The following is a 12,278-nucleotide window of genomic DNA, read 5'->3' on the forward strand; positions in this document are numbered from 1 at the left end:
GCCGGCATGCGCGGTTGCCGTCTTCCCCTCCGCAGCCCCGCAAGACATGGTGGCTTGATCTTGCGGGGCGGCGGAGGGAAAAGACTGCGTCTTTTAGAGATGCCAGCGCGACGATCGGTGGGCACCGATCGCGGCCAGACATCTCCTGAGCACGCCCCTGGTGCTTGATCTTCCCTCCGCCCCCCCACAGGCCCCACATGCAACGGTCACGCAATGTTCACGCCGGCAGCGACCAGGTGTGGTTGGCGCCGGCGTGAATCGGTCGGGTTCGGCAGGCCGCTCGGCCCATCCAGGCCGCTCGGCCCATCCGGGCCGGAGAATCGCCGGTTGCGATTAGAAACGACAAGCGGCGATTCTACAAGCGGCCTGTCTCAAAACGCAACATGCCATTTGGGGGGGGGGGGGGGGTGGGAGAATCGCGTGGGGGTGCCAGGGCGGCGTGGCGTGATTCACCCGGCACTCCCGCGATTCTCCCACCCAGCGTGGGGGTCGGAGAATCGCGCCCATGGAGTCTTGTACTTGGAGTCTTTTAATGTGTGGAAGCTGTACTGCAACTACCACATGGTTCTGGCTGACCAGGGGAGCTCTGAGCAACTGCCAAATTGGAAGGCTTTACAAGTTGATAATCAACCTGTTTTGCCACGTTATGAAGACACCTCCTGTGCCATCAAGTCCTGACCTGGGACCAAACACGGAGTTTCTGGCTCAGAGATACGGATTCTGAATCACCAGACCTCCTACTCCTCCATTCCTGCTAAATTATCAGTTTATCATGGTGTTTGCATGGTCGAACCACTGATGTTGACTGACATGGCCTTTTTTTCTGTGCTTATGGTATCGATTTAGTATGTCATCTGCCTTGAAAGCTGGTGTGCTTGCTTGTTCTGGAGCAGATGTGAGTTTGTGCGATTCGTTGTCATCCCATGGCATGTTTGTAGTCTTGTCATTGCTTTGCAGTGTGCTGTGGCATTGTCCTTCATGTGCAGAGTTGTACCACTTTGTACAAGTCGTTGTTTCATTGTTGTTGTTTCTGTCGTTCCTGTCTTTGTTGTTTTCGTTGCCGTTCTTGTTGCTGTTTTTGTCGTTTCTGTCTTTGTTGTTTTTGTTGGTGCTGTTCTTGTTTCTGCAGTGCTTCTTGCGATTTTTGTTGTTCTTGTTATGCTCAATGAGTGTCCCGTGTGGATAATTTGAGTCATTGTCACAGTTATTGGTGCAAGTGTCCTTTGTGGAATCTGTTGCATTGAACGTTTCGTCTCGAGAATGGTGAGACTGATCTGATGTCGCATTGATGCTGGTGACATCAGTCATTTGTGGTGGATTTGATTCCTCGACTTTGCTTTCTTGGTGCTCGTCTTCTGGAGTCAAATTCTTCACGATTTCATTTGACGCAATCTCTCTGGACTCTTGGTGCTCCTCTTCCGGAGTCAAATTCTTCATGATTTCTGTTGATGTGGTCTCACTGGACTCTTGGTGCTCCTCTTCTGGAGTCAAAATCTGGATGGTTTCTATTGGCGTCGTCTCTCTGGACTCTTGGGTGGCCCTACTCTGTGCTTCTGTACAGACAAGCTGAGAACTGTCAGTCTCGCTGTGATCCTGTACCTCCTGTATGTCAAGTGTGATCACCTTGTCACTGTTTTCGCATGCAGTGGGTAGATGTACATTGTCTTCTTCTTGTTTATGTGAGCTTGGTAGACTTTCATAGTCTGCTTGCGGTTGCTCAGATACGGCGGGTTGACCTTCATGGTCTTGTTCATGCATGGTGTTCGCCAGGGAGTGTTTGCTTGCTTCCCTTTTGGAGTCTTTCAGCACTCTCACTGTGGAGTGTTTCTGTGCTCTCTGTGTGGCATCATCTTCGTCTTGGGTATTGCTGTCATCCAATGTATCGACGATCTGCCATGGCACCATGGTGTTGGATTCATCTACCACGAGTAGATTTGTGTTGAGCTTTGCGACCGTGTCGCTGATGCTGTGATCAGCATATCTGAATAACTCAGCCATGCCTGAGTAGTATTCTTCGAAAACCAAATCATCTTGGTTGGATTCATCTACCACGAGTAGATTCGTGCTGAGCTTTGCGACCGTGTCGCTGATGCTGTGATCAGCATATCCGAATAACTCAGCCATGTCTGAGTAGTATTCTTCGAAAAACAAATCATCTTTTTTTGTTTCGGATTTCTTTTTGTTCTCTTCACTTTGGGTGGTGCAGACTGCTTTTTCCAGGGTGTTGTGCGAGTTGTTTTCAACTGCTGGTTTAAGTTCAGGCGTTTTTTTGTCTTCCGAGGCAAGAAAGTTTGGTTTTACCGCTTTAAGTATCTTGTTTTCAATTATCGGGCATTTCCCTTTTCAGTAGGCGTGGTCCGAATGCTCAGACATCATGACATGCGTGACGTCATGCGTAGGAATGAATTGCGCATGCGCATATCGGCCTTCCTGTACTGTGCGGTTTTGTGTCCACTGCGCATGCGCAGCTTGTGCATGCGCATAACGATCCGTGGCCAAAACGTTTTGAGACTGCGCGGCTTGCGCATGCGCATAACGATCAGCAACACAAACTTTTTTTAACTGCGCATGCGCGGCTTGTGCATGCGCAGAACGCAAAACGGGTGATTGTAACTGCACATGCGCGGCTTCCGTTTCCTGCGCATGCGCAGACGCAGTTTGTAGTTCTTTGTGCCCCAGAGACTGTAAAATGTGCTCCGACGCCATTTTATCGCGGATTTCAGCGTTTTTTCTTTCTGAAAGTTGTAAGTTACCTTTTCCTTTCGATCTGAACTGGATTTCAGCGTTTTGGCTTTGTGGAAATTTCAAGTTATTTCTTCTTTTTGACCTGTACTTCTCACTCGCGATTTCTTGACTGAAGCCTTTCTGTTTGTAGAGTTTTGCATCACTCAGTCTCTGTGCAGTTTGGCCTCTGAGCATACTGTGCTGTTGAAATTCCATACAGTACTCTTCAAATTTGTTTAGTATTGTTTGTAAGTTGTTGCTGTCTTCATCTTTTGAGTATCTAAATCCATTATATACTTTCCTAGCTTCATGTCCTGCGATGAGCATTGTTATTTTAATTTCATCTGAGGCTGCCGCTACATCATTAGCTATGATATATAAATCGAACATTTGTTTAAACATTTTCCAGACATTTCTTACATTGCCGGTCGTGTCCAGCTGAGGTGGGGTTCCAAGCCACATCTTCGAATAAACGATGACTTCCCAAGTCCAATGTCCAGTAGGAGATTTCCATGCCATTTTGTTATTTCTGTGTCTGCAGCTGAGTTGTCCTGTAGTAAGCGCCTGAAGCCACTGCTGGTACCATGTGTTGTTCCTCGTGTCTTAATAAAGCTCGTAGTCTCAAAGTTGGAGAAGATGCTTTATTGTGAATTTGTTCTCTCTTCAGAGCTTAACTTACGGCTACCTCAAATGCTGCCTGCCTGTGTGTCTGTGTCCTGCTACGAGTTCTGCCTTTCGTGAAGTGTGTCCTCACTTCCTGTCCCTGTGTATATATAGCTCTCCCGTGCTCCCTCTAGTGCTTGCTCAGTTGTATTGCATCTAGTCAGATCTACAATCACCACAAGCGTTATCAGCCATACGAGAACCTCTGCTTAAATTACGGTAGGAGATTAGAAAACCAAAACAGATGTTGTGGCTCTAACATTATTATGTGGTTAGTTCTCAAAAGCTTTTTTGAACAATGTAATCAACAGGTTAAACATTTTTGCACTCACCTCATTGTCTTGATGATTTATCTCACATATAGTGGTTTGTTGCAACAGTACAACCAGCAGTCTAGTGCAAATGAAAGATAATTTTAGCACAACATTACAATAATGAATAGTTTACAGCCGATATATCTGTATTAATTCATGGGTCATAAATGCAGCATTCTTCATGGTTGCAAGAAGAAGGGTTAACTTACAGCTTCTTCATAATCACATTGGTGAATACTGACTGCCCACCTGCTCTTTTAGTTTGCTTTTGCATTAATCAGTACTGAAAAAAAGTTCAGTGTTACTGGAAGTGCAAGCTAATAATAGCACAGTGAGAACAACATCAAGAGAACAACAGGAGAATGTATCTCACAACTCAATTAGATTAAAAGATTGAGAAATAAACATAGGGAGGATGGAGAAGGAGGGTGAATTAAAGTGGTTATGAATGTCAAATTTTGAACGAAAAATTGGTTTAAGCATGAAAGAGAAAACAATGAGGTAAAAGGATAAAAATGGTTAAAATTGACATTTTAAAAATTCATAACCTGAAGAAATGAGACTGCACACAACAGCTTACTGTATGGATAACAAGGATAGATTGATAGTCATCAACAATTATCACATTGTTAAAGGGGTACTTGTCCTTGTGCTGTGAAAGTGCCAAGTTTAATGGTGAATTAATATGAAAATCCAGCACTTTCTGAAATCCCAAGCATGATTAAGTGGAGATGCCAGCTTTTTAAAACTAAAGGCGGAATGTTGCAATCATCCAGCAACTTGTAGGAATTCACAATTCATGTTCACTTCCTTTCTAGAAGTCGCTGGCCAAGTTGTGACCAAAATCGGGTGGAATATGTCAAAATTACCGCTTGACTTTCACTGAGAAAGCAGTCGTTTTTTTACTGTAGTATCATTTACCCACTACAAGGCTAGAACAAACTACATGCTCAAAATTGAGAAGAAGAGCAGGAAGATTGAGGACCTACTTTAGCCACTTCTCTTTGTATAGGAGCTGCAATATTGGGTGGAACTTTCTGTCCCCACCAGTAGCGTGAATCGTGATGGGAGCACATAATTTGGAGTGATTGCAAAAGTCTGTGGGGAGACCTTTGCTCCCCCTCCACGGCGTGTTCTGCAACGGTGGCAGTGGGTTCTTCTAATCCCATCGTTGTCAACGTTGTTTCCCGTTGAATGCACCCCTCGCTACTGCAGAACCTGTGGCAGGGGTGCGCCATCGGCGAGACCATAAGATCCTGTCAGTGTGAAGAACCATAAAATCCTGCCGTTTCTTGGTGTTGGGAAATCAGTTTGGACTTTTGTTCTCCTGATGGCAGGTTAAAGGTGGTTCAGCTTTTCTGGTGATCTATGTTGGGAATGACATTTGCATGCATTTGCATGCCATAAATGTTCATTAAAAGGCCAACTTGCCAGAATCACGTTCTCGCTCCAATATAAGTGCCCCACCAGTGGATTATTAGAACAGTCTAATTCGCAACTGTATATTCATGCACCTGCAAGCTTCATTTCATCAATGACTTCACGATAAGTAAATACTGCTTTTGGCTGCATTTAAGAAGGTCATAATTTGGGTGCGTGAATCACAGGCAACACTGGGGCAACCATCTCACTGGCGCCAGAGATTGTTTATCAAGAAAAGCTCTGACATATTGCTCTACAACCCTTGAAGATAGTGTTAAACACCTACACTGAAGAAGTGGTTCCGTTGAGGGGAAGTATTAATGTAACAGTGCAATTAAATGGACAGACGGCAGATTTGTCCTTGCACATAATCAAAGGAAATTATCCAGCACTAATGGGAAGAACTTGGCTGGAAAAGATCAGATTAAATTGGGCTGAGGTAAATCTCATGAGAGATTCCAAATCAGGTCAACCCAAAATCGTGAAGAAACATCTTCAACGGTGAGCTGGGTAGCATGAAGGATATCTCAGTAGAGCTAAAGATCATGCAATAAAGTCAGGTGAGATACTTAAAGGCTAGGTCAGTGCCATATACAATCAGACCTAAGGTGGAGGCAGAATTAGAATGGCTGGTAAGCACGGGAGTCCTTGAACCCATTAATGTGAATCATTGGGTAACGCCGACCATACCCAAGATGTAAAAAGATTGTTCTGTGCGCATTTGTGGTGAATCCTGTACTGTGTGCAGAGCAGTACCCTCTGCCCTTGATTGATGACTTATTTGCTGGGTTTGTTGGAGGCCAACACAGCAGTAAAATCGACTTTGGTCAAGCATTTCTTCAGATAAACGTGGATCAGGATTCACAATAGTTCTTGATGATTGTGACACACAAACAGTTATTTTGTTACAAAAGATTCCGGGTGGGATTCTCTGATCCTGAGGCTAAGTGGCCCCCAGGAACAGTGGTCCTGAGCCCTACAGGGAGCTTGCATGACACTGGAGCGACTCATGCAGCTCCAGTTGCCGGTACCAGTGTTAAATGGACACCGCGGGTCTGCACATGTGCGCTGCAGCTGCCGCAAACTCGAGCATGCGTGCTGCGACTGGCGCGAACTCGCGCGTCCTTCTTCGCGCCGGCCCCGACGCAACATGGCGTAGAGGTACAGGGGCCGGCGCGGAGAAAAAGAAGCCCCCACCAGGAAAAGCCGGCCCGCCGATCGGTAGGCCCCGTTCGCGGGCCAGGCCATGGTGGTCGGATCCCCCCCCCACCAGGCCATCCCCCGCAGGATGGACGCCCAGGTCCCGCCGGGTAAGACCACATGTGAACGGCACCAGTGGGACTCGGCCTATCTCGGCGGCCACTCAGCCCATCCCATGCGGAGAATCGCCGGGGGGGCCGTGTAGAGTGGTGCCGCACCGCCGCCATTGGCAGCAATTCTCCGGTGACCGGTGAATTGGCGGACCGGCGTCGTCGCATGAATTGCGCCCAGCCCGGCAATTATCTGACCCAGCCCTACCATTTGGCATCACTTCAGCGAAAGTGCTGTCCGGTGAATTGCACATTCTGAATTTTCCCTCAGTGTACCTTTTTAAAAAAAAATTTTTTTATTGGAATTTTTTACAGAAAATATAAAATATAACGACAAACAATGAAATGCAACAAAATAACCCATAATAACTGTCACACACCCCAGACCGTATCGACGCATGTATCACATCCCCCCACACCCCCCCCAACCCCAATTAACAACAAGAGAACTTAAAAATAAATTAAAATTAAATAAACAAACATAGTCATATTCCCCCCCCCTTCCCCCCCCTTCCCCTCCCCTCCCCCTCCCCCCCTTCCCCCCCTTCCCCTCCCCCTTCCCCTCCCCCTTCCCCCCCCTTCCCTTCCCCTCCCCCTTCCCCTCCCCCTTCCCCTCCCCCTTCCCCCCTTCCCCTCCCCCTTCCCCCCCTTCCCCTCCCCCTTCCCCCCTCCTCTCCCCTTCCCCCCCTTCCCCTCCCCTTCCCCCCCTTCCCCTCCCCCTTCCCCCCCTTCCCCTCCCCCTTCCCCCCCTTCCCCTCCCCCTTCCCCCCTTCCCCTTCCCCCCCCTTCCCCTCCCCCCCCCCTTCCCCTCCCCCTTCCCCTCCCCCTTCCCCTCCCCCTTCCCCTCCCCCTTCCCCTCCCCCCCGGGTTGCTGCTGCTACTGTCCCCGTACCCTATCGTTGAGCCAGAAAGTCGAGGAAAGGTTGCCTCCGCCTGAAGAACCCTTGTACCGATCCTCTCAGGGCGAATTTGACCTTCTCTTGCCTAATAAAACCCGCCATGTCATTGACCCAGGTCTCCACGCTTGGGGGCCTCGCATCCTTCCATTGTAGCAAGATCCTTCGCCGGGCTACTAGGGACGCAAAGGCCAGCATACCGGCCTCTTTCGCCTCCTGCAATCCCGGCTCCACCCCAACCCCAAATATCGCGAGTCCCCATCCTGGCTTGACCCTGGATCCCACCACCCTCGACACCGTGCTTGCTACCCCCTTCCAAAAGTCCCCCAACGCTGGGCATGCCCAGAACATATGGGCATGGTTCGCTGGACTCCCCGAGCACCTGACACACCTGTCTTCACCCCCAAAGAACCTACTCATCCTCGTCCCAGTCATGTGGGCCCGGTGCAGCACCTTGAATTGGATGTGGCTAAGCCGCGCACACGAGGAGGAAGAATTGACCCTCTCCAGGGCATCAGCCCATGTCCCGTCTTCGATCTGTTCCCCCAGTTCCCCCTCCCACTTAGCTTTCAGCTCCTCTACTGACGCCTCCTCCACCTCCTGCATAACCTTGTAGATATCAGATATCTTCCCCTCTCCGACCCAGACCCCCGAAAGCACCCTGTCACTCACCCCCCTCGCGGGAAGCGAAGGGAATCCCTCCACCTGCAGTCTAGCAAATGCCTTTACCTGCAGATACCTGAACATGTTTCCCGGGGGAGCCCAAATTTCTCCTCCAACTCCCCCAGGCTCACAAACCTCCCGCCAATAAACAGGTCCCTCAGCTGTCCGATGCCCGCTCTGTGCCAACCCTGAAATCCCCCATCAATGTTCCCAGGGACGAACCTATGGTTCCCCCTTAACGGAGCCTCCATCGAGCCCACCACTTCTCCCCTATGTCGCCTCCACTGCCCCCAAATCTTGAGGGTAGCCGCCACCACCGGACTCGTGGTATACCTCGTGGGAGGGAGCGGCCATGGCGCCATTACCAAGGCCCCCAGGCTTGTATCTCCATAGGACGCCCTCTCCATCCGTTTCCATGCTGCCCCCTCCCCCTCCATCACCCACTTGCGCACCATCGACACATTGGCCGCCCAATAATACCCCGAGAGATTGGGTAACGCCAGCCCCCCCACCATCCCTACCCCGCTCCAAGAAGATCCTCTTCATCCTCGGGGTCCCATGCGCCCAAACAAAGCTCATGATGCTGCTAGTCACCCATCTAAAAAGGCCCTAGGGATAAAGATGGGCAAACACTGAAAAAGGAACAAGAACCTCGGGAGAACCGTCATTTTGACAGACTGCACTCTACCCACCAACGATAGCGGCACCATGTCCCACCTTTTAAATTCCTCCTCCATCTGCTCCACCAGCCTGGTAAAATTAAGCTTATGGAGAGTCCCCCAACTCCTGGCCACCTGCACCCCCAGGTATCTGAAACTCTTCACTGCCCTCTTAAACGGGAGTCTCCCAATTCCCTCCTCCTGATCACCCGGGTGTACTACAAATACCTCGCTCTTGCCTAAATTTAACTTATAGCCTGAGAAGCCCCCAAATTTCGCTAACAGCTCCATCACCCCCAGCATTTCCCCTTCTGGATCCGCCACATACAACAGCAGGTCGTCCGCATACAGCGATACCCGATGTTCCTCCCCACCCCGCACCAGACCCCTCCATCTCCCTGACTCCCTCAACGCCACAGCCAAAGGTTCAATCGCCAATGCAAAGAGCAAGGGGGACAGGGGGCACCCCTGCCTGGTCCCACGGTAGAGCTCAAAGTACTCCGATCTCCTTCCATTGGTAACTACACTTGCCATCGGAGCCGCGTAGAGCAGCCTCACCCATTTGATGAATCCCTCCCCGAATCCGAACCGCTCCAGCACCTCCCACAGGTACCCCCACTCAACTCTATCAAATGCTTTCTTTGCATCCAGCGCCACCACTATCTCCGCCTCCCCCTCCACTGCCGGCATCATAATAACATTTAGCAGTCTCCGCACATTCGTGTTGAGCTGCCATCCCTTGACAAATCCTGTCTGATCCTCGTGTATCACCCCTGGTACACAGTCCTCTATCCTGGTGGCCAGGATCTTCGCCAGCAACTTAGCGTCAACATTGAGGAGCGAGATAGGCCTGTATGATCCACACTGCAAGGGGTCCTTATCCCGCTTCAGGATCAGAGAGATCAGTGCCCGCGACATCGTCGGGGGCAAAACCCCCCCTCCCATGCCTCATTGAAGGCTCACACCAACAGGGGGCCCACCAGATCCGCATACTTTTATAAAATTCCACCGGGAACCCGTCCGGCCCCGGCGCCTTACCTGACTGCATTTGTCCAATCCCCCTGACTAGCTCCTCCAACTCTATCGGCGCCCCCAGCCCCTCTACCAGCTCCTCTTGAACCCTTGGGAACCGTAGCCTGTTCATGAAGCTCTCCATCCCCCCTCTCCCTATCGGAGGTTCCGACCGGTACAGTTCCTCGTAGAAGTCCCTAAAGACCCCATTTACTTCTGTCCCCTTCTGTACTACATTCCCACCACTATCCATCACTCCACCAATTTCCCTAGCCGCATCTCGCCTACGGAGCTGATGCGCCAACATCCTGCTCGCCTTCTCCCCATACTCATATACCGCGCCCTGCGCCCTCCTCCACTGTGTCTCCGCCTTTCTGGTGGTCAACAAGTCAAATTTGGCCTGCAAACTACGCCGTTCCCCCAGCAACCCCTCCTCTGGTGCCTCCGCATATCTCCTGTCCACATCCAGGAGCTCCCCCAACAGTCTCTCCCTCTCCTTCCTCTCCCTCCTTTCCCTATGGGCCCGGATGGAGATCAGCTCCCCCCGGATCACTGCTTTCAGAGCCTCCCAGACCATCCCCACCCGGACCTCCCCCGTGTCGTTGGTATCAAGATACCCCTCAATACTTCCCCGGACCCTCCTACACACCTCATCAGCCAGCATCCCCACATCCAGGCGCCAGAGTGGGCGCTGATCCCGCGCCTCCCCCATCTCCAGATCAACCCAGTGCAGAGCATGGTCTGAAATCGTTATGGCCGAATACTCGGCATCCTGCACCCTCGGGATCAATCCCCTGCTCAGGACGGAAAATTCTATTTGGGAATAAACCCTATGGAGATGGGAGAAAAAGGAATACTCCCGCGCTCTCGGCCTCCCAAACCTCCAGGGATCCACCCCTCCCATCTGGTCCATAAACCCCCTCAGCACTTTGGCCGCCGCCGGTCTCCTACCCGTCCTTGAACTGGACCGGTCCAGTGGGGGATCCAGCACTGTGTTAAAGTCTCCCCCCATGATCAGGCCCCCTGACTCCAGGTCCGGAATGCGGCCCAACAAGCGCCTCATGAAGCCAGCATCATCCCAATTCGGGGCATATACATTAACCAGCACCATCTTCTCTCCCTGCAGCCTACCCTTCACCATAATATATCTGCCCTCCTTGTCCGACACCACCTCAGCCGCCTCGAACGCCACCCTGTTCCCCACCAGAATTGCCACCCCCCCGGTTCTTCGCGTCCAATCCTGAATGAAAAACCTGCCCCACCCACCCCTTCCTCAGACGAACCTGGTCCGCCACCTTCAAGTGGGTCTCCTGGAGCATAGCCACGTCCGCCTTCGGCCACTTCAGATGAGAAAATACCCTAGTTCTCTTAACCGGCCCATTCAGCCCCCTCATGTTCCAGGTAATCAGCCGGATCAGAGGGCAACCCGCCCCCCTCCCCCCGCCGGCTAGCCATAGCTTATCGACTGCTCGCCCCAGGCCAGCTCGCCCCGCCTGACCCCATGTTCCCCATGGCGATAACGCCTCTCCTCTACCCCCCCCGGCCCACACTAGCTCTTTCCTGGCCATTCCAGCAGCAACCAGGTATCCCCCCCCCCCCCCAGGCTAGGACCCCTCCTAGCCGCGACGCACCCTCCATGGTACTTCCGTGAGTCAGCTGACTTCTGCTGACCCCGGCAGCTCCCGCCAAAACCCATCCCCTCCCGGCATGGGGTCACCCCCCTCTTGCCACACCTCCTTGGCCCCGCTTCAGCGCGGGAAAGAAAACCAGTAGAGGCCACGCCCCCACCTCCAGCTCCGCCCCCCTGCCCCGCAGCGCGGGAAACCAGAGGAAAGCCTGCGCTTTAATACTGCCACACCCCACTCTTTTGACGCAGCTCCCCAAAATCCAGTTTCACACCAACCCCCAGCCCCGTACAGAAGAGAACATATAAAACACAAACCCCCAACATTCCCCACATACCCCACACCCATACCCAACAGACAGACCCGCCCGGAAACAGAGCAAAAAGAAAACCAGCATAAAAAACACGTGTCAAAATTGAAGAACAGCAACAGCGAAAACAGCAACGGCCATAGTGTGTCCCCAGACCCTAGTTCGAGTCCAGCTTCTCCGCCTGTACAAAGGCCCATGCCTCCTCCGGGGACTCGAAGTAGTGGTGCCGGCCCTTATATGTCACCCACAGACGCGCAGGCTGCAGCATTCCAAATCTGACCTGCTTGGCATGCAGCACCGCCTTCGTCCGGTTGAACCTTGCCCGCCGCTTCGCCACCTCCGCACTCCAGTCCTGGTAGATTCGCACTACCGAATTCTCCCACTTGCTGCTCTTCTCTTTCTTCGCTCAGCGCAGCACACACTCCCGGTCACTGAATCGATGGAACCGCACCAGCACCGCCCGCGGGGGTTCATTTGCCTTAGGCCTCCTGGCCAGCACTCTGTGAGCTCCCTCAAGCTCCAGGGGCAAATGGAAGGACCCTGCTCCCATCAACGAGCTCAACATCGTGGTCACGTACGACGGGAGATCCAACCCCTCCAGCCCCTCCGCCAGGCCCAGGATCCTCAAATGCTTTCGCCTCGTGCGAACGTCCAGCTCCTCCAAGCGGTCTTGCCACTTTT

General features: G+C 51.9%; 1 protein-coding gene and 1 long non-coding RNA gene across 5 annotated transcripts in view; one reads left to right on the top strand and one right to left on the bottom strand.

The window, feature by feature from the left end:
* The window catches only part of LOC119962822, a 271,981-nt gene that overhangs the window by 164,858 nt on the left and 94,845 nt on the right, over positions 1-12,278 (top strand). The gene's annotated exons all lie outside the window — the stretch shown is intronic.
* The window catches only part of ankrd55 (ankyrin repeat domain 55), a 172,571-nt gene that overhangs the window by 93,326 nt on the left and 66,967 nt on the right, over positions 1-12,278 (bottom strand). For both annotated transcript variants that reach the window (XM_038790948.1, XM_038790949.1), the window contains one exon: positions 3,720-3,780. In XM_038790948.1, the coding sequence (XP_038646876.1) occupies positions 3,720-3,780 (61 nt within the window). The remainder of the gene's footprint in view (positions 1-3,719; positions 3,781-12,278) is intronic.

The sequence above is a fragment of the Scyliorhinus canicula genome, chromosome 3, assembly GCF_902713615.1.
Source record: "Scyliorhinus canicula chromosome 3, sScyCan1.1, whole genome shotgun sequence".
NCBI classification, from domain to species: Eukaryota; Metazoa; Chordata; class Chondrichthyes; order Carcharhiniformes; family Scyliorhinidae; genus Scyliorhinus; species Scyliorhinus canicula.